At 34.7% G+C, this 27,163-nt stretch overlaps 1 protein-coding gene across 3 annotated transcripts in view; it reads left to right on the top strand.

Moving 5' to 3' along the window:
* Nucleotides 1-27,163, top strand: part of RPTOR (regulatory associated protein of MTOR complex 1) — a 569,750-nt gene that overhangs the window by 246,884 nt on the left and 295,703 nt on the right. For all 3 annotated transcript variants that reach the window (XM_056817367.1, XM_056817369.1, XM_056817370.1), the window contains one exon: nucleotides 822-997. In XM_056817367.1, coding sequence (XP_056673345.1) covers nucleotides 822-997 — 176 coding nt within the window. The remainder of the gene's footprint in view (nucleotides 1-821; nucleotides 998-27,163) is intronic.

Here is a 27,163-nt window from a genome sequence, read left to right as displayed (position 1 = left end):
AGATTTTACTTCATGTAATCATGAGAAAATATTTTGGATTTTATTTGTATATGTATATATTTAGTGTTTTTCTTCATAAATGCTTATAACTGCTTATAGTGCTTTCAAATACACATCTTATTTTAATAGTGAAAGGGCAATTATTCCCATTTTCCTGGCAAGTTAATTTTTTTCTTTAACAAATCTAATGTTACTATATAATAACCCAAAATTATTATATTTGGGCAAGGTTGTCATTTTATAATGTTTTTTCTTTTTCAGAATTACCCAATTTCTTCCAAATCACCAATCTGGATATTTAGTAAAAGCATTGTAGTTGTTCTTTGAGGAAACTGCAGAGAGTTTTTACAAACTATTTCTATTTTATTCCATATATATATTATACATAGATATATATGTATTCCATCTCTCTTATGTTTTAAAGAGAAAAATAGAATTGCCATTGGTTTCTCTGACTTACTTTTGAAAAAAGAAACATAAGGAATATTTTTCTCTCTTACATATTAGTAAATTGCTCATAACTTTTCAAATTTGATAGACTGATCATAATGGTTGCATTTTAAGACTGAGATTTAGTCCAATAACTTAACAAGAAAGAATTTTGAAATGGCATGTTCTTATCAGCAGGTCTCACAATCATTTATTCCCCTGTAATCAATTCAGAAAAAAAAAATTTTTTTAAATAAATCCACAAAAAACCTCAAGAGAAAAGTCCAAAGCTACCAGTCATAGCTGATTCATTCTTTTGTGCTAGGATGTATTTTCCAAGTTATTCTCTAAATGAGTCACCTTTTTTTCCTCTTTAACATTCTCCTCTGTAGGTAGCTGCAATTAACCCAAGTCATCCACTTGCCCAGATGCCTTTGCCCCCATCAATGAAAAACTGCATTCAGCTAGCAGCATGTGAAGCGAATGAACTCCTACCTATGATCCCTGACCTTCCAGCTGACCTTTTCACATCATGCCTTACAACACCTATCAAAATTGCGCTCAGATGGTAAGTGTCACTAATTGGTGAGACACAGATTCTAGATTAATGGACTTGTTGACCCAGAAGTTTTCATCAGACTATGCTTCCTAGCATTGGTCAATGATTTAGCTGTCAGGAATGTTATTTGGACTTCATCTTACTAATCAAAGCCACAAAAGTGAAAATGTGATCTATTAATGTATTTTACATTCAATTTCTATTTAGGTTTGCTCAGAGTAAGAGATTTACTCCTAGAAATTAAAGAAACTTTTTATTCAGAAAACAACTACATGTCTAGCTTTTTTGTTTTGTTTTTTTTAATAGCACCAAAAATATTCTTAAAATTGAAGTTTTAGATCATTATAAGAGGCCTTATAGAGTACAAAGAGTTGGGTTTTTTTTTGTTTGGTTTTTTTTTTTGAATTTTGTTACATGTAAACCTGAAGGATGAAGTGAATATATTTTGATTTAAAGAGGTGCTTCAGTTAGAATTCGTTATTTTATTTTATTGAGTTTTTTTTTTTAAGTTCCTTTCCTTCTTTCTTAGAATTTCAGAACATTTTACCAACATTTTTTCCTGTGATGGTCACAAAGATCACAGACCTTCTTTAAGATTCCATAAGTTAGTGATAGAGTTGCCTATTTCCCACTTTGGAATCAAGTTTGGTTTTTCATTTGACTATGGTACTACTCTTTAATAATTAGCCTCGATTTGTAGGTTTTTTTTTTTTAATTGGACATAAATGTAGTAGTAGCTTTCTTGAGGAACTAAATAAGAAAGGAAAACCTTAAGGAGTTCTTCCTCTTAAGTTTTTTTAAATGAACTTAATAGTCATCAACAGATATGATTATTTCCATATACAAAAAGCATGGAAAAAGAATATAGTATATATAAGTCAATCATTGTGTCAAAAAAACACAATTATTAAGTGCTTAATATTTGGCAGGCATTGTGCTTAGCCCTGAGAATTTGACAAAAACAATCTCTTCTGAGGAAGGATTCTGAAGGATTACATTCTAATGGGTCAGGCAAATGTAAATAACTTGGCACATAAAATTCTATACACAGAGGAGATGGTGGAATGTTCTCTGAAAGCAAAAGGCAATAATAGTAGTTAGCATTAACTAAGGCTTCTTGTAGAAGGTAGGATTTTAGTTATGTCTTCAAGGTAAGGGAGGGAGAGTATGGGAGACAGTTCTTGCAAAAACAATGAAACCAGTATGGAACAATAATGTATGTGAGGCTGATGTTGTTGGATCTTTGAATGCATGAAGGGGAGTAAAATGTAAGAGGACTAGAAAAGGAGAAAGGAGCTTTCAATGATGGAGGACTTTATATTTGATCTTGTTAGTCATTGGAAGCTGCTTGTGGGAATTTGGTGTGTGGGGTGGCAAGGAAGGAGCTTTGGCAGCTGAGGAGAAAGTTGTTAGGTGAGGGGAAAGCTTTGAGAAAGGGAGAGTAACTAGGAGAGCTATTACAGTAGTTCAGGAATAGGTGACGAGTTCTTTAAAGTTGGGGCTGCATGATTAGATAAAATAAGAAATGTTATATAGTTCAGAAGATCTGTGGTGTGAATGACACTTGTCTTTCTTGTTTGTTTGAACTTCATTCTGCTATCTGCTGTACCTTTTATTTATTTGTTTTATTCATGTTCTCTCCCTCCCTTCTTTGTAGTAGTGTAATCTTTTAAAAACCACAAACCTATATCATATACCCATATAACCAAGTGATAAATCGTTTTTCTTCTGCATTTCTACTCCCATAGTTCTTTCTCTGCATGTAGATAGCATTCTTTTTAATAAGTTCCACAGGATTATTCTTGATCATTGCATTGCTATTAGTAGCAGAGTTTATTACATTTGATCATCCCACAGTGTTTCTGTTACTGTGTACAATGTTCTCCTGGTTCTGCTCATTTCACAATGCATCAGTTCACGGAGGTCATTCCAGTTCATACAGAAATCAAATGGTTCATTTATACTCTACAGTTATACTTATAACATAACAGTATTCCATCACCATCATATACTACAATTTGTTCAGCCATTCCCCAATTAAGAGATACCCTCTCATTTTCCAATTTTTTGCCACCACAAAAAGTGCAGCTATAAATATTTTTGCACACAGATTTTTTTTTTATCTCTTTGGGAAACAAACCCAGTAGTCGTATAGCTGGATCAAAAGGCATGCAATCTTTTAAAGCCCTTTGGGCATAATTCTAAATTGCCTTCCAGAATGGTTGGATCAATTCACAACTCCACCAGCAATGCATTAGTGTCCCAATTTTGCCACATCCTTTCCAATGTTTATTGTTTTCCTTTAATGTCATATTGGCCTGTCTACTAGGTGGTCAGAGTTGTTTTGATTTGCATTTCTCTAATCAGAAGGGATATAGAACACTTTTCTGCAGGACATTTAAAAAATTTTTCATTTGTGTTTTTTTCTTTCAGTTTTTTTGAGGCATATCAATCACTCTTCCCCACTTCTCATCTATGGCCCTTGCCTCCCCAAGTAAACACTCTGTTTGAACAAATAAATGATTTTTAATACTTAATACTCACAAAAAAAGTTGTTTAAAAATAGATATCTTGAAATGTGTCTCATTTTATACCAACAGTCTATTAATTCTCTTTTAAGTATCAGGAAGCATGACTCATCCTTAATCTTCTAGAATTGTGATTGATCATCGCACTGATCAGAGTCCTTAAATCTTTCCAGATTGTCCCTTTAAATAGTGCAATTAGTTAAGTTTTTCTTCTGGTTCTGCAAAGCTTATTTTCCATTAGTTCATATCAGGATTTTCTGAAGCCTTTTTGTCTTTTTGTCATTTCCTTATACATCTCAATAATGTTCATTTATATTCATATACCATAATTCCTTCAGTGTATCCTCAATTGATGGACAGCAATTTTGTGTTCATTGCTTTGGAATAACAAAAAATACTACTATAAACATTTTTGTACATATGATCTTTCCATATGTTTCAGTTCTCTTGTATTTCAGACAAAGGATATATATAGTTTGGTTACTTTGTGGGTATATTATTTTTAGAACTATTGGACTATTTACATATCTACCCCAATACATTAACAATTCTGTCCTAAGAACAACAAAAAGGTTTTGGGGCTTTTTTAACAAACTATTTTAGGAGAAAAGGGACATTTTCAAGAAAGGAGAACTTTCTTTGGGACAATAATTACTGACAAAAGAATGAAGGCAAAGCTGCTCAATTCTTATGTTAATAATTTTTTCAATACAAAGAAGAATGGGACAAAACCTATCATATAGTAAATACTTGCTTGTTGACTATTTCACTATTATATTGAAAGAAAGCATAGTCACCAAGGAAGTTGATACTTAAGTGATAGTAAGAAAGAACCTAATCACATTTATTGAATTCAAGTCACCTGGTCCAAATGTACTGCCTCCTTGGATCCTGAATAACTAGTAGAGTTATTGATGAGTCTCTGTCACAGATATATGGAGAATATTAGAGATAAGATATAAGATACTACACACATAAGATATATGTGGTTATGTATATAGATACATTCACATATACATCTGTAGCCACAGAAATATAGTCACACAACACAAACTTGATCACTTACAGTCTCCTTCAACCTTATTTAGGCTGCAAGTGGATGCTATGTTTTAGGCATTAAGTATGCTTATTGCTTTTAAGTGATCTTGGAATCTTTCATTCCTCTAAAATAGACAAAAGAGGGGAAGCAGGTGGTGGTCATTTTTAAAGGGAGTGAAATTTTAAAAATAACATGATGATTTATGCCAGGATAAAGGTGAAGGCTTGTAGTGACTTGACCAATGTAAACCTTAAATTTTCTTAGACTTGTGAATGTTGGAATTTTCACATTTGAAATGTGAACTCTCTTTTAAAGTGATTTCCTTGTCACACCAATAAGTATGTTTTCATGTTTTGTGTATGAATTATCATCTCTTCTAATATAGTCATCAGGTAAGGCATATTTGGGAAACTAGTGATCAAACAATGGTGTGTCTTCCTGGAGTATAAATACATTTTCACGTGAAGAAGATTCTGTTTACTTATCTGTCCAAAAGTGACAATGAATGTATCAATAAAAACGTTGTTGGGTGAAGATGTAGACCCTTGACAACTTAATATTGGACTCAATCAATCTCACTCTTCTGAAATCTATGGTTTCAATAACTCTGAACTGAGTGATTAAACTACTCTCTTCTTGTGCCTTTCTCACTATATTTAAATATAATATCACAATTCAAAATATATTTTTCCACTACTTGTTTCCAACTTCTCTAAGCAATATTAAGACCATGCTGGATTTATTGTCTATATGTTGAGTACAACAGAAAATTATAATTCAGTGGCAATTTACTAAGGTACTTGTAAAATAAATTGATGTCTATTGCAGCATGCTATATACATTTCTATTGTCTATTAATGAAAGTGATAGCTATTATTTTCGATTGAATAGAGGTTAAGAGTCTTGTTTCCCTCACATCAATTAAGTGGAAGGTTTTGAAGGTGCTTAAGTGTTAATGACAAAGCATTAATGTGTTTTTGACAAAATGGAAAGTTTTCCCCTTATGTTTACCTTACCTAGTTACTAATGGATCGCAAATGCAAAACTCTCCTAGAGAGAGAATGCTAGTTTGGAGTCAGGAAGACTCATCTTCCTGATTTCAAATCTGGCCTGAGATATTTACTAGTTGTATGACCCTGGGCAAATCACTTAACCCTGTTCACCTCAGTTTCGTCATCTTTAATTATGAGCTGAAGAAGGAAATGGCAAACTACTGGAGTCACAAACTCCATACAACTAAATCAACTGAACAACAGAACATGATGAGGAGACTTAATATCATTTTATCTGGCTTGACTAAATAAGTTTTAGTCTTATATATATTCAAACTCTCTCTGATTCACCAAGAAGTGATTTTAATTTTTCTTTATGACTCAACTAGCAGTTACTTTTGGAAATTTAATTTTGTTTTTTAAAATGTTATGTTGGTGCCTTTTTTTTCTTTGTCACAATCTTTCGATATCAGTGAATCAACAATCAATAAGCCCACTAGATTGAACACTAATTTTTGAAGGAAAAAATATACATAGTATTTTCTATCAATGATCCCCTTTCCATCATTTCCCTCCTTTGGAAAAGGTGATGTGTAATTATTTATTGAGAACATATTTATTTATTAAAGTATTTTTCCATGGTTACATGATTCATGTTCTTTCCCTCTCCTTTTCCCTCCCCCCCTCCCAGAGCCAACAAGTAATTTCACTGGGTTATACATGTATTATCATTCAATGCCTATTTCCAGATTATTAATTGTTGTAATAAAGTAATCTTTTAAAAAGCAAAACCCCATATCCATTACCTATATTAACAATTGATAAATCAAATGTTTTCCTTCTGTCTTTCTACCTCAACAGTTCTTTCTCTCGCTGTAGATAGCATTCTTTCTCATAAGCCCCTCAGGATTCTCCTGGATCATTACATTGCTATTAATAGCAAAGTGGATTACATATGATTGCCGTACAATGTTTTAGTGAGAACAAATGTTCTTCATGATTTTGATTGGTTTTCCAGTTCCTTAGAGTTTCTATCACTTAATTTGCATCATTATGTCCATTATGTAGATTCCCTTATTTCTACTTATTTTGCTCTGCATTAGTTTATAACATTATCTTCGTGTTTGTTTCCAGGAATGCTTTGCATTTTTCATTTTTTAGCCAATCAGCAATCAATGGAAACCTGCCTTCTTTTCAGTTCTTTGCTACCTTAGAGAATGCTGTTAAAAATATTTTATTATAAATAGGACTTGCATTTTTAATTTTGACTTTTGTGATATATGCCCAGAGTGCAATTCTGTTTTGTCAATTAGCTTTCATAATTCCTAATTTAAATCTAGTGTTTAGATTTAGATTTAGATTAGCTCAATTTTATGTTTCCTCTCTAATTTAAAGATTTCTTGTTTTGTTCTGGTTTAGATTTGTTAATTTGTTGTACTTCCTTTAATTAATTTCTTCAATTTATGTTCTGTTCACCTGTTTTCATAGATATACATTTTTCTGCATAATGTTTTACATGCACCTCAGAGGTTTCTCTATGTTTTTCATCCTCATCATTGTCTTTAACAATTTGTTATTCAGTTATGTCTGACTTCTTGTTCAGTCATGTTGTTCAGTTGTGACTTCTTTTTTTGGGGGGGAGATATTTTCTTTTCCAGTGGATTAGACAAATGGGTTAAGTGCCTTGCCTAGCTCACACACCTAGTGAGTGTCTATGGCTGGATTTGAACTGAGGTCTGCCTAACTCCAGACCCAACACTGCCCACTTAGCCATCTAGCAGCCTCTATCTTTATCAGTACTACAATATTAATAAATATCTAGCTTATTCTCACTGTAAAAGAGAGAATCTACAATGCATGTGAAGGACATCATCTGTCAATCCTGGGAAAAGACAGTTGGAAGCTAAACCCACAGCTGAGCTGCTCTCTTGGCTTCTGAGACAGGAGGGAAAAAGAAGTTTTTGTGTTGCTGGGAGACCCTTGGGGCGTCAGAGCTGGGGGAGAGGCTTTTGAACTAACTTTTGGCTAGTGTGGCAGATGGTGGTGGCTGAAGTTGAAGAACTAATTGTATATCTGAGATTTGAGTTTGAAGAAGAAGAAAGAAAGAAAAGAAGAAAGGAGAAGAAAATCTGTGTCCTCTTATCTCTCTCTGACTGTCTCTGATAGTGACTCCCTGACAAACTTTGTGTCACAGTTGTGACTGAACTGGCATTTCTCTAATATCCTTAAAACCAAGGCTCTTGTATAGATTAGGGAAGCCCCCTTCCCTCTTACCTCATCCTCTGTCCTTGTCCTGTCTTTCCCAATAAACCTCATTACTTGAGAAAAGGGAAAGAAGAATATCTTCTCTAAGCTTCATAGTTTCACTTCGAGTTACACAGATGGTGACTGACTAAGAGGGGGGAGGGGAAGGGAGGCAGGAGGGAGAGGGTGGAAAAACCGATGGCATTTGAGGGAGAAGGGTAGGCAAAATCTTGACCCATAAGCCATCTAGTATGATCCGTAGACATCCTCTGGTAGTATCCCTCTACCGCAGAGTATCTCCTTTATTATATAAAGTATATCTTTATTGCAACTAAAAATATCTCCAGAGTATCCATTTATTATACCACCCCCCACCATACCCCCCCAAAAAAAGAAAATCCTTGTAAAAGTAAGTTATTTATAATTCACAGTGTCTCTGGGATATGTAGTTTGAAATGGTCCGTTAGAAATTGGTGATGCAGGATGACATTCAAGGAAGAGATTGATGCTAGATATTTACACATGAGTCATACACATCTGAGCCATAGGGATTAATAGGGTTACCAAGTAAAGGTATAGATAGGAAAGGATGGCCTAAGATGCAGCCCTGAGGGATACCTACAGATGGGTACCATGGTATTGATAATGAGCCAACAAAGGTAGTTAGGAGTTGTAAAAAGACTAGGAGAAGAAATGCAAATCAAAACAACTCTGAGGTATCACCTCACACCTAGCAGATTGGCTAACATGACATCAAAGTAATGAATGTTGGAGGGGATGTGGCAAAGTCAAGACATTAATGCATTGCTGGTGGAGTTGTGAATTGATCCAACCATTCTGGAGGGCAATTTGGAACTATGCCCAAAAGACTGTCTGCCCTTTGATTCAGCCATAGCACTGATGGGTTTGTACCCCAAAGAAATCATAAGGAAGAAGACATGTACAAGAATATTCATAGCTGTGCTCTTTGTGGTGGCAAAAAAATTGGAAAATGAGGGGAATGCCCTTCAATTGGGGAATGGCTGAACAAATTGTGGTATATGTTGGTGATGGAATACTATTGTGCTCAAAAGAATAATAAAGTGGAGGAATTCCATGGGAACTGGAACAACCTCCAGGAATTGATGCAGAATGAGAGGAGCAGAACCAGGAAAACATTGTACACAGAGACTGATACACTGTGGTACAATCGAACATAATGGACTTTTCCATTAGTGACAATGCAGTGATCCTGTACAACTTGGAGGAATCTACGAGAAAAACCACTCTCCACATTCAGAGGAAACACTGTGGGAGTAAAAACACAGAAGAAAACAACTGCTTGAATACATGAATCAAAGGGATATGGTTGGGGATGTAGACTAAATGAACATCCTATTGCAAACATCAACAACATGGAAATGGGTTCTGATCAAGGATACAAGTAATACCCAATGAAATTTCACATCAGCTACAAGAAGGGCAGGTGGAGGGGAGGGAGGGAAATAATGTGATTATTGTAACCAAGGAATAATGTTCTAAATTGACTAAATAAACTAATTCAAATGGGGGGGGGGAAGACTTAGAGAGAGTAGTTTCAGGAAAAATCCAGGAAGGAAAGAAGATCCAAGCCTAGAGCCTGGGTGATGTACCACAAATAAGTGGGAAAAGATAAGGATTAGCCATTTGGCAAGTAAGAGAAAATTTTAGAGATAACATTTTCAATTGACTGTTAAGATCAGAAGCCTCATTGCAGAGGTTTAAGGAAAGGAAGTCAAGGAAATGTTTTCCAAGAGTTTCAGAAAGCAAGGAAAGATGAAGAATAAGTTTGATAAAATGGTAAAAGAAAAAAATAGTAAAGATTTTTTTGTTTTGTTTTCTAAAGGATGAGGCAGACTTGTCTAGGACTGACTAATCAGAAGGGAAATTTTAAAGTTTAGAGAGAGAATGGGATGATTGCTTTGCCATTTCTTAGAGGGTTTGATTATCAAGATTTTGTTCTTGATAAGAAAGGATCATCATTAAAGAGCTAGGGATAATGTCAGAATGTTTTTAGATTAAGAGAATGGGAGAAGTAGGAGCTCATATTGAATGGCATGAATTTTTTTCTATCATTTAAAATCCAAGGTCCTCAGCAAAGGGGTCAGATGTATATATCTAAAATTAGCTTCAGTCTAAAAGAGGTCCATATAGTCAAAGCTTTTGTTTTCCAATAATAATGCATTGTTGTGAGAGCTGGATTATAAGGAAAGTTGTGGGAGTGGAGAAGACTTTTGAGAGTTCCTTGGATAACAAGGAGATCAAATCAATCAATCCTTTTTTTTTTTTTTAAACCCTTACCTTCTGTCTTGGAGTCAATACTGTGTATTGGCTCGAAGGCAGAAGAGTGGTAAGGGTAGGCAATGGGAGTCAAGTGACTTGCCCAGGGTCACACATCAATCAATCCTTTTATAGACATTAACTCTATTGGAAGAATAAACATTGAAACTGAAGCTTAAATACTTCAGTCATATATTGAGAAGATATTGAGATATATTGAGATATTGAGAAGACAGGACTCATTGGAAAAATTTTGATTCTTAGAAAAATTGAAGGCAAAAGGAGAAGAAAATAGCAGAAGATGAAATGGATAGTGTATCATGGAAATAACAACATTGACTGTGAGAGAGTGGAGGACAGAAGTTCCTGGTGTGCTATGATCCATGGTGTCATAAAAAGTTGTGTGTGGCTGAACAACAACAAATAATTGTCTCTGATGTTTATTTTCCATCTTCAATGATTGCTTGCCTCCATTCTCTGTCTTCTTCAATAATCTTTACTTTTCCACTGAATTAATCTTCACTAATACATAAATCTGAACATGTTCTAACTTAGGTAGTAGGTATTTAAGAAAGCACAATGCTATTTCTGAGAATGTGAATTACAAACCAATTATGAGGAATATTCGCTTTTTTGCAAAGAAACAAATATTCATGATCAGTTTCAACTATTTATAGTATATACACTGGTCCTAATAACATGAGATAGTATTTATAAATCATTTAACATAATGCCTGACATTTTAAATATTAATAAATGTAATTTTTACTAAATCATTGAATATTGGCTAATTAGGTAGCCTTTCTTTACTAAGCTAGAATAGAACTCTAACATAACAGAGAAATCAATGTTTTTTTAACAAAAAAGAAAAAATTTTTATACTTGAAGCCCCCTTTCATTTTCAGCTTTATCTAGTTGTTCTTGTTATTTAGTAATTTAATATCAACTCATTTTCTTTCATTTTTAACAAGCCCAAATAGTGAAAAAACTGCCTCTGAATAATAGAGTCTCAGAGTCCATTTATTTGAACTCCTCTAGATAAGAACCCTCTCTTTATCACATACCCAAAAAATAGTTATCTAGTTTTTGTTTGAAGATATTAAATTTGTGAAATCATGACTCTTAGTGTTGTCTTTTTATGTTGTACTTTTAGAAGTCTGACATTACTACAAATGATGATTTGGCTAGTTATTGCTACCCAAAGGACAGGGGGTGCCTAATGGACCATGAGGAACCTTGTTATTTTCAGGCAAAGAAACAATGGAACAAGAAAATAATAAAAGTGCTTGTACAACTTCTTATATAGTCTTACTTTATCCTTTTATATAAATAATCTAAAAACTCCTGCTCAACTGCTGAACTTCATTAAATATTTTTCATTCCATCATTTATCTTTTTTGCAACCTTGATAAGTCTCCTAGGTTTGTCACTTGTTCACCCAACGTTTTAACCCTTATCTGATTTTGTTTGAGTGTTCCCTCCATTTCCTCTATAATTGATGAAGAATATTGCCTTGGTCAAGTTATCAAATCTGTTTATTCAGTCATTTTTTATCAACTGAAAGTGAACCCATTACTTCCATATGCAGTCCATACCCCTTTTGATTGTTCTAATTAGTAGGGAGTTTTTTCTTATATCAAGCCTAAATTGGCTTCTACCTATTTCTCCTACACTGGTTCTGCCCTCTGAGACCATGCAGAGCAATGTGTTTTCCAAAAAAAAAATCTTATTATTCTGCAGTCAAATAAATCTTAAATTCTTTCTACGTGAAAGACTTTGAATGTACTAGTATTCATGTACATGGAGGAAAACTAGCAAGTTTATTTTATAAAAAAACTTTTAGGGGAGACAGTCTGGATAGAGTAGAGATCAAATGTAATTTAAACCACGTGGGATCTCTTAGTGCATGTGAGTTATTATTGTAATTCTGGAAGGATGGGGAAACAGGTTGAAAATGTGCAAATTCTTTTGACTTATTATTGGTTAGTTCAACAGAAATAATTGTTGTTCCTCTGCTATACTGATACTGTCATATCCTATTCTGCAAATGATTTCTGTGGTTTGTCACAGATTATACCCTACAAATCAACTAAAATGTCTCCCCTGCTTGCATCTTGTTGAACTGGGGGGCATTCAGGGTATGATTACTTAGTTTGGCTTCCTGTGAGTATGTGCGTGACTGTCTGTAGAGTCAATAATATTAAGTATACATTGCATCAAAAATAGCTGGTACACTGACAAGATATAATGGGAATTCATTGTCATCAGGAGAGTAGGGAAGCAGGGTTTTGTTGGAGGTACTGAAATATTATTTAGTGGCAGTATGTAGCTTAGTACATTTGCATCTGCATCCTGCCTACTATGCCAATACGCCTTTGGGGACATTGGGAAATATCATTAGAAATCCCTTGGGAAACAGCTGTCTCTTTCGCAAATAATCCATCTAGTCCTATTATTCTTTAAATTTGAGCAGATGGTAACACAGTGTCCTAAGTACTATTTCTTAAATAGTGTAAATTAGTTTGGGAAATGGCAGCCTCGGTGTTAATTTTCTTACATTTTGCCTTTTTTTCCCCCTGCAGTTCTCATGACATCAATCCCTTGCTTTAGTATAGTTTGGATAGTATACAGAGTTTAGGTTAATAGACAAGATACTGTATTCTTGAACTTGAAACTTGCTTTCAGGATTAAATGTCTTGAATATCATGTTAATTCGAATGTTTTCATAAGAACAGTATTTCATAATAAATTGCACCTATTTCTTTCAGACTATTTTAATATTAAACCTATTAATGTTTTGGAACATGGCCACTGTAGATGAAAGCTTTTGGTTAAAATGAAGGGGGTGAAATTGTCTTAATTCAGCTATGAAGTGTAGTTTTCTGTGTGTGTGTGTGTGTGTGTGTGTGTGTGTGTGTGTGTCTTCTTCACATACTTTTTTGTTTTTATTTAATTCCATCCTTCCATCTAAATCATTTGACTGCTTTAGGCAACTCTAAAACATAGGAGTTGGACATGTGATCTTCAATAAGGCAGCAATAAATATTAACTTCCAGGAGGACAGAGAAGCAAATAGTGTTAATTTATATCTATATCAAGTGTCTTAGAAGTTTTATTCTTTAAAAAGTGAGTATATTAGAAAAATATTGGTGATTATACAACAATGGTAAGAGATATTTATATTACCTTCTCAGAGCAAGATAAATCCAAAAGTAAGATACACATGAAGAAAAATATAAAACTTAATAAATTGTTAGATAAACTTAACCTATTTCTGAAATAAATACATAGTTCTTTACATCTCCAAGAAGCTTTATCATGAACTATGAAAGAAAGGGATTAGGAACATAGAAAGACATTGGTTTAAAAAAGATCCTTTAAACCAAAAAGTAACTTTTTTTTAAACAATGGAATCCTTCCCTGTACAAACAAAGATAAAGAATTTCCTTGTCCATAATATTTTACATAGTTTTGAAATTATTAACTATTGCAGTAAGAAAACAATAAGATGTAAACCTAGACTAAATGAAATTACCCGTTGGGTTTTTTTTTTTTAAATGTTCCTTCCATCTTGGAATCAATACTAAGTATTGGTTCTAAGCAGAAGAGTAGTAAGGGGGAGGTAGTGGGTGTTAAGTGACTTGCCCAAAATCACACAGCTAGGAAGTGTCTGAAGCCATCTTTGATTTCTGCCAATTTTATTTCTTCCTAAGTGGTATGATGGCCTAAAGGCTGGGAACTCTGAGGGCCTCCTCCCACTCCTAACCCTTGAGATGCTCATAGCTTAAGGAATTGCCTCAGGCTTGGGCATAAGCTTTTGATCTCACTCTGAACTTGATTAGGTCAGGGGCTACTCAAATTCTAGACCCAGGCTTAGGTACAAGTTTGGGGTCCCACTGTGTACTTGATCCAATGAGGTACACAGTTGATTGCCATCCAGCTCCACCCTGATCCCCTGGCAAAAATATTGGGTTCCCGTTAGGTCAACCAACTACCCCAAGCTTGGATCTATGTCCTCACCACAGACCCAGACTGTGACTCCTGGCTTCCTCTGAGCCCACACAGATCAGTCCACTTCAGCATAGACTGCCCTGGGCTGGGATTCTGGACTTCACCACAGATTTGAGACCTCAATGGGGGTTTGTGTTGACTTGGATCTCTGTTTGCCCAGGTAGGGTCTCAGGAGCTGAATGTTGGCTTGGACTTAGGTTCTGAATTTGGAACAAGCACTTATGGGGTAGGGGTGTGTGGCTTGCTCTCTTGCTGACTGTGTTCCCCTCTCACCCCAGTGTCCCAGAGGTTCTCTGCCTACCTTTTACGTCTTTCTTTTCTTGAAAGTTGTTTCTGTTTCCTTGTTGGTTCATTAATCCTGTATTCATTTTGTGACATAATTTTGATATTGATTGGAGGAGATCCTGATGGTGACCTTGAGCTTTTCTGCTTTTCTCCACCATTTTGGCTTCTCCCCCAGAAGTCTCCTGAAGCCATATTTGAACCCAGGACATCCTATCTCCAGGCCTGGCTATCTACTAAGCCACATAGCTTCCCCCAAATTACCTATTTTCAAGTGATTTGATGTTACAGAACTCCAGAATATGAGTGAAGAAATGAAGATAATAACTTTAGCAAATTGGCAAGATAAAAAAATGATCAACAATCCTCTATAATTCTAACAGCCTAGGAAGAATATTTTCAAAATTACATTCAAAGTATAAGATGTATATGAATCCAACTATTAACCACTATTAATAGAAATAAGGACAGATTTAATCATTGGAGAGATGATCACTGCTCAAGACTGAACTATGCCAGCAAAATAAAAATAATAATGTTACCTAAAGTTAATTTATAGACTTGGTGCTACACTATTCAGATGGTAGACAAGCTGAGGCAGAAGGCAAACTGAGAGAGCAGAGTGACAGAGTGCATGTTCCAAATGAGTCAAAGTACTTAATTTAACTTGACTATCACTTTTCCTTAGACCATGATGTAAATAGCTCAGGACTTTGAATCTAAGAGCTCTCAGAATATCAGTGGACATCCCCCACCCCCAGCCTCAGCCCTGCTTCTAGCTAGGCCCCAATAACCATCATTGAGGAAAGCAATCCTTGGAGATAAGGAGCTCACCCTCCTTGACTTTATGAACACAAAACATTGACCAGTTCACAGTATGGAAATTGGAAAGTGAACTCAGGAACTGCCCCCCCCCCCACCTCACCCCACCCAGGAGCAGCAGTGCTCCCAAACTACCAATTCTATTTCCAGCCTAGACTCTGTACCTGTCATCCAGGGAAGCAGCTTCTGTAGAGAAGAGGCCAGCCATTTCCACCAACTGCCATTCATAAGCATAGGAAAGCTTCACAAGGTGAAGCAGCAAGACATCCTCAGTGAGAGAGAGGGAGTCCACATGTGCCAGGTGATCATTGCCATCGCCTTGACCACCATTTCCTTATAGATACCTCTTTAGACAGTTCTAGACCATTTATCCAAGAGCCCTAGAAATATGTGTTCTTCCCTATCAAACCCACTAAACCTTGCTCCCAGTCTGGCCCTCATAGCCATCATCAAGGGAAGCAATTTCTTTGGCAAATTGTCCATCTTCCTCACCACCATCAGTATCAACTACTGACCAACTGCCACTGATGGGCAGGTAATTCCAAAAGTCTAGAGAATGCTTGTGTTCCTTAGACCACATGTCCACATCCCTAAATATGCTTTACTGCTTGCCCTAAGAACCACTGGGATCTTTCTATCTGACCTGCATATGAAATATCCTTTGTGTTTTGACTCTCAACTATAATGTGAATTTCTTTTGAGTGGAAACTGGTTCTTTTCTTTTTGTGTTCCTAGCACTTACTGGAGTAATTTGCACATAGTATACACTTAATAAAATATTTTTGACCAATTGATTCAGTTTTTTACTTGGGAGATGCTTGATAAAAACAAAACAGTAATATCAGAATTCATTTAGAGGAAAAACAAATCTAAGGCAATTATTAATAACTATTTCACCCAAATATATGGCAATAAATATGGCAATCTAGGTGATATGGATGAATATTTACAAAATATAAAATGCCTAGATTAACAAAAGAGGAAATAGAATACTTAATCTTAGAAAAAGAAATTGAACAAGCCATTAAAGAACTTCCTAAGAAAAAATTCCCAGGGCCAGATTGATTCACAAGTGAATTCTATCAATCATTTAAAGAACAACTAATGCCAATACAATACAAATTATTTGACAAAATAAGCAATGAAGGAATTTTACCAAATTCCTCATATGACACAAATATGGTAATGATTCCAAAGCCAGGCAGATCAAAAACAGAGAAAGAAAATTACAGACCAATCTTCTTAATGAACATAGATGCAAAAATCTTAAATAGAATACTAGCAAAAAGACTCTAGGAAGTTATCACAAGGATTATTTATTATGATCAGGTGAAATTTATACTAGGAATGTGAAGATGGTTTAATATTAGGAAAACCATCCATATAATTGACCATGTCAACAACCAAACTATCAGAAATCACATGGTCATCTCAATAGATGCAGAAAAAGCCTTTAACAAAATGTAACCCCCATTCCTTTTGAAAACTCTAGAAAGTATAGAAAAAGAAGGACCATTCCTCAAAATAATAAACAGTATATATTTAAACCAATCTTCAAGTACCATCTGCAGTGGGGACAAGTTAGAAGCCTTCCCAAGAAGATCAGGAGTTAAGCAAGGATGCCCATTATCACCTCTGTTATTTAATATTGTTCTTGAAACACAGGATAACAATTATAGAAGAAAAAGAAACTGAAGTAGGCAATGAGCAAACTAAACTATCACTCTTTGCAAATGATATGATGGTATACTTAAAGAACCCCAGAAAATTACCTAAAAGACTAGTGGAAATAATTAACAACTTCAGAGAAGTTGCAGGTTACAAGAAGATAAACCCACATAAATCATCAGTACTTCTATATATTTACAACAAAACTCAGCAGCAGGAGTTAGAAAGAGAAACTCCATTTAAAATCACTCTAGACAATATAAAATATTTAGGAATAGATTTGCCAAGACAAACAGGAATTATATGAACACAACTACAAAACACTTTTCACACATTTAAAATTGTATCTAAACAATTAGGAAAACATTAATTGCTCCTGGGTAGGACAAGCTAGTATAATAAAAATGACAATCCTACCCAAATTAATTTACTTATTCAGTGCCATACCTATCAAACTACCAAAAACCTTTTTTATAAAATTAGAAAAAAATTATAAAAATTCATCTGGAAGAACAAAAGATCAAGATCATCAAGAGAAATAATGAAAAAAAACTGCAAAGGATGGGAGTCTAGCAATACCAGATCTTAAACTGTACTATAAAGCAGTGATCACCAAAGCAATATACTGGCTAAGAGACAGAAGGGTGGATCAATGGAATAGACTAGGAGTAAATGACCTCAGTAAGCTAGTGTTCAATAAACCCAAAGACCACAGCTTTTGGGACGAGGACTCACTATTTGACAAAACTGCTGGGAAAATTGGAAAACAGTATGGGAAAAAATAGGTTTAAATCAACATCTTACATCCTATACCAAGATAAATTCAAAATGGGTAAATGACTTAAATAAGAGTGAAATTATAAATAAATTAGATGAACATAGAATAGTATACCTGTCAGATAAGTCGAAAAGGAAGGAATTTAAGACCAAGCAAGAAATAGAGAACATTGCAAAATGTAAAATGAATGACTTTGATTAAATCAAATTAAAAAGATTTTGTACAAACAAAACCAATACAACCAAAATTAGAAGGAAAGCAACAAATTGGGAGAATGTTTTTATAACAAAAGTCTCTGACAAAGGTTTAATTTCCCAAATATTTAAGGAACTGCATCAGATTTACAAAAAATCAAGCCATTCCCCAATCAACAAATGGTCAAGGGACATAAATAGGCAGTTGTCACACAATGAAATGAAAACTATCAATAAGGACTTGAAAAAGTGTTCTAAATCCCTCTTGACTAGAGAAAGGCAAATTAAAACAACTCTGAGGTACCATCTTACACCTAGAAGACTACCAATATGGCAGCAAAGGAAAGTGATAAGTGTTTTAGGGGATGTGACAAAATTGGGAGACTAATACTGCTAGAGTTGTAAATTGGTCCAACCATATTGGAGGGCAATTTGGAACTATGCAAAAGGCTTTAAAAGAATGTCTACCTTTTCATACAGCCATACCACTGCTGAGTTTGTACAACCACCCTCCCAAAAGGAAAAAAGACTTGTACAAAAATATTTATAGCTGCACTCATTGTCATAGCAAAAAAAAAAAATGGAAAATGAGGTGGTGTCCAGTGATTGGGGAATGGCTCAATAAATTGTGGTATATGTTGGTGATGAAATATTGTGCTGAAAGGAATAAAGAACTGGAGTAATTCCATGTGAACTGGAATGACCTCCAGAAATTGATGCAGAGCAAAAGGAGCAGAACCAGAACATTGTACACAGAGACTGATACATTGTGGCACAATCTAATGTAATCTTTTCTACCAGCAGCAATGCTTAGGACTCAAGACAATGCATAGGAACATAGGAGAAAGAATGCTATTCACATCCAGATAAAGAACTATGGAAGCAGAAATGCATTAGAAAAATATATGATCAATCACATAAGTGTGATAGGGATACAATTCGGTTTTTCATGTTAAAAGATCACCCTACTGCAAATATGAATAACATGGAAATAGATTTTTTACAATGATACATGTATAACACAGTAGAACTGCTTATGGCTTCAGGAATGGGGAGGAAAGAGCAGGGAGGGCAGGGATCATGAATCATATGACCATGGAAAAATAATTAAAAAGGGGGGAAGGAAGAGAATCAAGGGAGTGCCAATTAATTGGCTGAACAAATTATGATATATGAATATGATAGAGTACTACTAATGCTGTTATAAGTGATTAAAGGGATTGTTTGTTGAACCCTGGAAAGACTTATATGAAGTGTTATAAAGTAAAAAGAATTTTTAAAAATACCTTGTTCAATAATGGCATTTTCAAAATAAGCAATATTGTAAGACTTTAGAACTATGATCATAACCAGCTGTGATTCCAGAGGACCAATAATGTGTACTCACATCTATCTCTAATCCCAGGCCTAAGAAATTTTCTCAACCCATGGGAGCCTTTAATTTTGGATTCTTCTCAAGTGCTTTTATAAACAATTACAGAATGTAGCACATGGGTTTGCACTAACACACCTTGCCCTAAGTAATGTTATCTAATGTATAATTAACCAAAAAATTCCTGTACTTTTAATCATGTAATTCACATTTGGAAAGAATGTCATCGATTATCCCATTTCATCTATCTGTGAATCTCTGCCATAGCATTACCAGTGCATGGTCCTTTGACCTGAATTTAAGATCTACTAGTTTTGAAATTTACATATTGAAATTATCATATCATAGCAAATGCAGTATGCGATGTTATATTGATTGAGTGTACTCGTCACAACCTTCATAATCAGCCACAATTGTAAGAGTTAAATTAATGTCCTATACTTAAAGTATTATTTTTATAAAATTTATCATCTGACAAAATAGAACCATGTGACTAAGTTAATCTACATGCTCAAAATGCCTCCTCCACCAAAGCCACCACAGGAAGGAAAGAGGGCTACACATGGAACTACACCCAATTTATCTTCAGTCTACATCAGCAGTAATGACAGGAAGTGAGTGGGGATAATGTAGTTCAAAGGTACAAGATTTCTAATTACTATTTTATACTATATCACCTCATATTTATTGTATGAGAAATGCTAGTTATATATCATATAGATTCATAATTTCATACATTGTACTATTTTCCCCCTTTGTGAAAATTCCTGTTTTATTTGGTGTTTAAGATCAGAAAATAAAATAAATAAAGACTACCAATGAACGCAATCTATCTCCCACTTTTGGACAGTTTAAAATGTGAAATAATTGCATAACATAAGCATTTGCCTTTTTCCTCCTCTTTAAATTTACATTCTTTGTGCTCATGGCTAGGCCATGCAAATATATTAACAATAATCCTATCAAAGTTAATTTATAATTTTTATAATATACCAAAGAAATACTTAGAAGAATGCTTTACAGAATTCAAGTAAACAATAAAATTCATTTAGAGAATCATATGATCTAGAATATCAAGGGAAATAATGAAAAAGGATAGGGATGATTTTAGTATATATTTAGTATACTATATAATTACTATATAATACTGCATAGTATTATATGTAGTATATAATTATAGTATAAAGCAGCAGCCATCAAAATCATTTAGTACTGGTTAAAAAATAAAGAAATAGATCAGGAGGAAAAAGTAGACAAGGGAAAATAAAAAACAATAAAACTCCATTATGCAGTCATAAAAACTGCTGGTAAAAGTAGAAAGCATTCTGGAAGAAATTAGGCTAATATAATAACTATTATAAATAGACATATGACTTTAATATTAAAGATTATATACTATAAAAATTTTAACAGTGAAGCAGATTATACACTTTTCTCAATTCTACCACTTTCAATAGTTGTGTGACTTTGGCCTCAGACTTTAGAAATGACAAAGGGCAATGATCTCTAATCTACTTAGAAACCTTATTCCTTTAACATTTATTCTTTCTTCTAGAAAAAAAATCAGAATTTCCTACTTATAGAAAGTATTACCAATATCGCACAAAAATAAAATTTAGTATGTTGTAAAAGGTAAGGAACAATTGATTACAGGTGTGAGAGTTGTATTAGAAAGAAGACTATCCACCAATTAAAGAAAAAAGTTAAAATCAAAAGTCAAAATTAAAGAAATGCCAAAGAAGGGAAAACATTGTGAACTATTAAAATACTTTTTTCTGGCTTATTCAAATGAACTATCAATGCTGGAAATGGTGAAATAGAAGATAGGAATAGACACAGACTTTGATTATTGCTATGTCCTTTAAAACTTAACTGATTTAAAATTGTAGTCACAACAAAGATATCAAATTAGCTCTGAAATCATTTTAGCTAACAAGTACTTGATTTCATTGCCAAGCAGAAATATAGAAGCCAAGGACAATATTGACAACTAACAAATTTTCATTAAGTATCTACTGTGTGTCAGCCCTAGGCTTACGAATACAAAAGCCAAATATTTCCTGTCTTTAAGGAAATTGCATTCTTATATTTGGGAGTTTAAAGTACAAATCTATTTGTAAAATGGTAGGGGATGGGGTGAAACAAAGAAAAGCAGTGGAAAGAAAGCAAATCTACAAAAAACTGAATGAGTTGCAACTGAACCAAATCACTCCAGAAATATTTAATGGATTAAACTGGAAGAATAGCAAATGAATTGAAAAAATAGGTCAATCTTTGCAGCATTTTTATTATAATTAATATTTTTCCTTAATAACTGACCATACTTAGACTCTGATACCTAAGGACAGGTATGCTGTTAATTAAAAAAATACTGAAGTGGAGAATAGTTTGACCAAACCAATATATTTTTGAGGCAACACAATCTTTTTTTTTTCTTTTAAACATTATTTAATTTGGTCGTTTTCAAACATTATTCATTAGAAATAAAGATCATTTTCTTTTCCTCCCTCCTAGCCCCCCACCACTCCTCCCATTGGCGATGCCTGATTCCTCTGGGTATCACATGTGTCCTAGATCAGAACTCATTTCCATGTTATTGGTTTTTGAATTAGGGTGTTCATTTAGAGTCTTTCCTCAATCATATCCCCTCCACCCCTGTAGTCAAGCTGTTGCCTTTCCTTGGTGTTTTTACTCCCACCGTTTGTCCTCTGCTTGTGGGTAGTGTTTTTTTTCTCCTTGATCCCTGCAGGTTGTTCAGGGACATTGCATTGACACTAATGGAAAAGTCAATTACATTGGATTGTACCACAGTGTATCAGTCTTTGTGTACAATGTTCTCCTGGCTCTGCTCCTTTCACTCTGCATCACTTCCTGGAGGTCATTCCAGTTCCCATGGAATTCCTCCACTTTATTATTCCTTTGAGCACAATAGTATTCCATCACCAACATATACGACAATTTGTTCAGCCATTCCCCAATTGAAGGGCATCCCCTCATTTTCCAATTTTTGGCCACCACAAAGAGCACAGCTATGAATATTCTTGACATGGGTTTTTCCTTATTATCTCTTTGGGGTACAAACCCAGCAGTGCTATGGCTGGGTGAAAGGGCAGACAGTCTTTTAGTGCCCTTCGGGCATAGTTCCAAATTACCCTTCAGAATGGTTGGATCAATTCACAACTCCACCAGCAATGAATTAATGTCCCAACTTTGCCACATCCCCTCCAACATTCATTACTTTCCTTTGCTTTCATGTTAGCCAATCTGCTAGGTGTGAGGTGATACCTCAGAGTTGTTTTGATTTGCATCTCTCTGATTATAAGAGATTTAGAACACTTTTTCATGTGCTTATTAATAGTTTTGATTTCTTTAGCTGGAAACTGCCTATTCATGCCCCTTGCCCATTTATCAATTGGAGAATGGCTTGATTTTTTGTACAATTGATTTAGTTCTTTGTAAATTTGAGTAATTAAACCTTTGTCAGAGGATTTTGTTATGAAGATTGTTTCCCAATTTGTTGCTACCCTTCTAATTTTAGTTACATTGGTTTTGTTTGTACAAAAACTTTTTAATTTGATGTAATCAAAATTATTTATTTTTTTATACATTTTATACATTTTGTGACTCATTCTAAGTCTTGCTTGATTTAAAAACCTTTCCCTTCCCAAAGGTCTGACATGTATACTATTCTGTGTTCACCTAATTTTCTTATAGTTTCTTTCTTTATGTTCAAGTTGTTCACCCATTCTGAGTTTATCTTGGTGTAAGGTGTGTGGTGTTGATCCAAACCTAATCTCTCCCACACTGTTTTCTAGTTTTCCCAGCTGTTTTTATCAAATAGTGGATATTTGTCCCAAAAGCTGGGGTCTTTGGGTTTGTCATAGACTGTCTTGCTGAGGTCACTTACCCCTAGTCTATTCCACTGATCCTCCTTTCTGTCTCTTAGCCAGTACCAAATTGTTTTGATAACCACTGCTTTATAATATAGTTTGAGATCTAGGACTGCAAAGCCACCTTCCCTTGTATTTTTTTTTCCTTATTTTGGATATCCTTGATCTTTTGTTCTTCCAAATGAACTTTGTTATGGTTTTTTTCTAATTCAGTAAAAAAAAAAATTGGGGAAGTTCAATGGATATGGCACTAAATAGATAAGTTTGGGTAGGATGGTCATTTTTATTATATTGGCTCATCCTACCCATGAGTAGTTAATGTTTTTCCAATTGCTCAAGTCTAGTTTTAGTTGTGTGGAGAGTGTTTTGTGGTTGTGTTCATATAATTCCTGTGTTTGTCTCAAGAGATAGATTTCCAAAGTATTTTATTTTATCTTAAGTGATTTTGAATGGGATTTCTCTTTCTAATTCTTGCTGCTGAGATGTGTTGGAAATGTATAGAAATGCTGATGACTTATGCGGGTTTATTTTATATCCTGCAACTTTGCTAAAGTTGTTGATTATTTCCACTAGCTTTTTAATTGATTCTCTAGGATTCTTTAAGTAGTAGACAATCATATCATCCACAAAGAGTGATAACTTGGTCTCCTCCTTGCCTATTTTAATGCCTTCAATTTCTTTTTCTTCTCTAATTGCTACTGCTAGTGTTTCTAGTACAATGTTAAATAATAGAGGTGATAATGGGCATCCTTGTTTCACTCCTGATCTTAATGGGAATGCATCTAGTTTATCTCCATTGCAGATGATGTTTGCTGATGTTTTTAGATATATACTGTTTATTATTTTTAGGAATGACCCTTCTATTCCTATGCTTGCTAGTGTTTTTAATAGGAATTGGTGTTGTATTTTATCAAAGGCTTTTTCTGCATCTATTGAGATAATGATGTGATTTTTGTTGGTTTGCTGAGGCAACAATCTTGAAAGCATTGAGGTATCATTTTACACTATTTTAGGGAGAAGAATGTACCAAATGAATAAAAATATCCACATATTATATTGATGCCTCCAAAAGACAAGAGAACTTCAATAAACAGTAGTATATTGGCCTTTTATCATCCTCATATAGCTTCTGAAAGAGAGTGGAGAGACAGAGAAAGACAATTAGTCAGAAATTAGTCAGAAAGACAGAGAAACAAAGAAAGAAAATTAGTCTTTTTATTGTGTTGAGTGCTTCAAGAAGGAAAACATTTTAGATACTGTCACCTTATCCACAATCAAGCTAAAAAAAAAGCACATGACCTAACTTTCCACACAAGAAAAATCAAGTGGATGAAGAATGCTGATAGCATTGGTTAGGAAACTTAGAGATATTTCAGAATACCTTTGGATCCAGAATTTTCTGGGTGAAAAAGAAAAAATTTCCATCAGAAAACTGCAATGTTCATTTAATAACCCCAACTTCCCTCTGAAACAAAGATTTCTCTTTTTAATCTTAAGTATTCTTTCTCTGCTGTTTTGTGACTACAAGTCTCATTTAATTTATTTTAAGAATAGGTCAGTCACATTACCTGAATGAAAGATAACCTTTGTTATCTGTGTAATATCCAGAAAAGGTGAGGAAATCCCTGAGCAAATTGGATGGACTTTTGTGGTGAACTTCTAAGACGAGATGGATAAATTGTCGCCCAAAATAAGCAAACAGGTAGAGATTATGACTTGAATTGTTGAAGGAAATATCTATATATCACCTTAGGCATATCGACATTGGAGTAATTTAAGATCATTCAATATTCCTTGAGAAATATAAAGCGATAACCTGTTCAAAACCACATGAAACTTGGAGCAGAACCAGGAGAACAATGTGTACAATGGTACACAGAGACTGATACTTTATGTCACAATCTGATGTAATAGACTTTTCTACTAGCTGCATTACCCAGGACAATCCACAGGAACTTATAAGAAAGAATGCTATCCATATCCATAGAAAGAACTGTGGGAACAGAAAACCAGAAGAAAACCATATGATCGATCACTTGATTTGATAGAGATATGATTGGAGTTTTGATATTAAAAGATCACAATTACAAATATGAATAACATAGGTTTTGAACAATGATACATGTATAACCCAGTGGAATTACTTGTCAGCTCCTGGAGGATGGAGGAAAGAGGGGCGGGATCATGAATCTTGAAACCATGGAAAAATATTCTAATAAAAAAATTTTTAAACCACGTGAGATTTTTAAAATAAAGGAAAAGAGATCATTTTACCAAAGGAGATCTTCTATTACTTATGAGTTTTATTAAGCAAGACTCAAATGCAATGCCCTAAAGATGGCAGAGTTCTTTAATTAATTGTCCTTTTCTTAAAGATGTTATACTGATTGCATCAAACTTCTGAGTAATACAGGGTCCTTCAGCAACATCTATAAATTCTCAAAAAAAAGTCAACCTAATAATTCATACAGAAAAATACCTGTTGTCCAAACTATGATATGTAATTGGATCGCTAGTCCACTAAGTCAAGCATTAAAGAAGACAGATTACATATCAGGAGAGGTATTGCAGATGAACACTGAAAATTGAATAAGAAGAGAGCAACTAAATTGCATTTGAGAAATTGTGTGGTGCTTTTAATGATGCCAAGCTGTTCTCTGGAACAAAGCCACACTTTTAAAACGAATGTTCTCTGAAAAGTGGTGCATAGCTGTGAAATATAGAACATTATAACTCCAAGGAATTAAAGTTATGATTAACAAAAGGAGAATAGGCTCTGTGGTTGGTGTTAATAGTTCACAGCACACTTCTCAGGTTGACTTATGCAAAAGAAGTATATGAGATATGAGACAAATATGATCAGAAAATGGTTACTGGACCTGTGAGCTGAGATAACGGAACCTACAAAATATATAAAGATCGAGGCCTTCAGCACAATGAGTAATTTCTCTGTATAAAATGATAAACAAGAGTCAAGGCAGCAAGTGAAAGTTTAGATAGGTTAAATTCTGCACCAATGGAAAGAATGCTTACATGTAACTGGGAAAATATCTTTGCATAAAAAGAATACTTGTATTTATAAAATCATAGCTCCATTGACAAACTGAAGAAATGACATGGGAATGCCAATTAACCTCATACTTACTTTCCAAATCCTAAAAACAAAATTTTTTCTAAAGTATCTTTTCTTTTCTAACAATTAGGATTCTGTGATTAAATAGAGTTATTGGAAACAAAAAGATCACTATTAGGAATGGGTGGGATGGATGATTCACCCTTGTGAATTTTCTCAAGATACCATTTTAATGCAACTTCAAGTATATCATATTTCAAATGATACATAAAATAAAAACAATTTTGCATAATCTACTTACAAAGAGTGCTAATAATAAGGCCATAAAGAATTCCAGTCAAGATGGAAGCTTAGAGGCAGCGAAAGTTCAGGCATCCTTACCGATCACAAACTAAATGCTCCCAGGACACCGAAATTCAAACTGAACAACAGGACAGACTGTGGATCCCTCCTCCTGGAACTGGATCAAAAGGTATGGCCCCACAAAAGCCAGAACCCTAGATCACTCGGATCTAAGGGGTAGGCAGAAGGAAGGTCCCATGACCCATCACCCCCAAGCCAGAGTGTTGAGCCCACGGCAGCAGCAGCGGGAAACTCAGGGCCGGCAAAAGGGGCTCAGGGCTGGCTATTCTGAAGAACTAACCTTGAAAGCAACCTGAGCCAGTCTCCGGGGCGCCCAACACAGACGGCAGGGAAACATAGAGAGAAGGGGGAAGCCTGTAGCCTCCTGGCTGGGTCCTTCCGTCTGAGTCTCAAGGGAGGTTCCAGCTTTAGCTCACCAGCTGAATCCAATCCCATCAGGAGCCCTCAGAGCTTCTGAAAGGACAGAAACCTCAGGGCTGACAAAGGGGTTGCTCCAAAGGGCTTACCTTGAAAGCAACCTGGGCCAGTCTCCGGGCATTCAACACAGACTATAGAGGAGGAGGTTTTTTGGTTCAGGGATCATTGGGCCCACACCAGCTGAACTTAATCCCATAAGGAGCC

Source organism: Monodelphis domestica, chromosome 2 (genome assembly GCF_027887165.1).
Source record: "Monodelphis domestica isolate mMonDom1 chromosome 2, mMonDom1.pri, whole genome shotgun sequence".
NCBI classification, from domain to species: Eukaryota; Metazoa; Chordata; class Mammalia; order Didelphimorphia; family Didelphidae; genus Monodelphis; species Monodelphis domestica.
The sequence above is the reverse complement of the archived record's forward strand: the minus strand, read 5'-3'. Positions and strand labels throughout refer to the sequence as shown.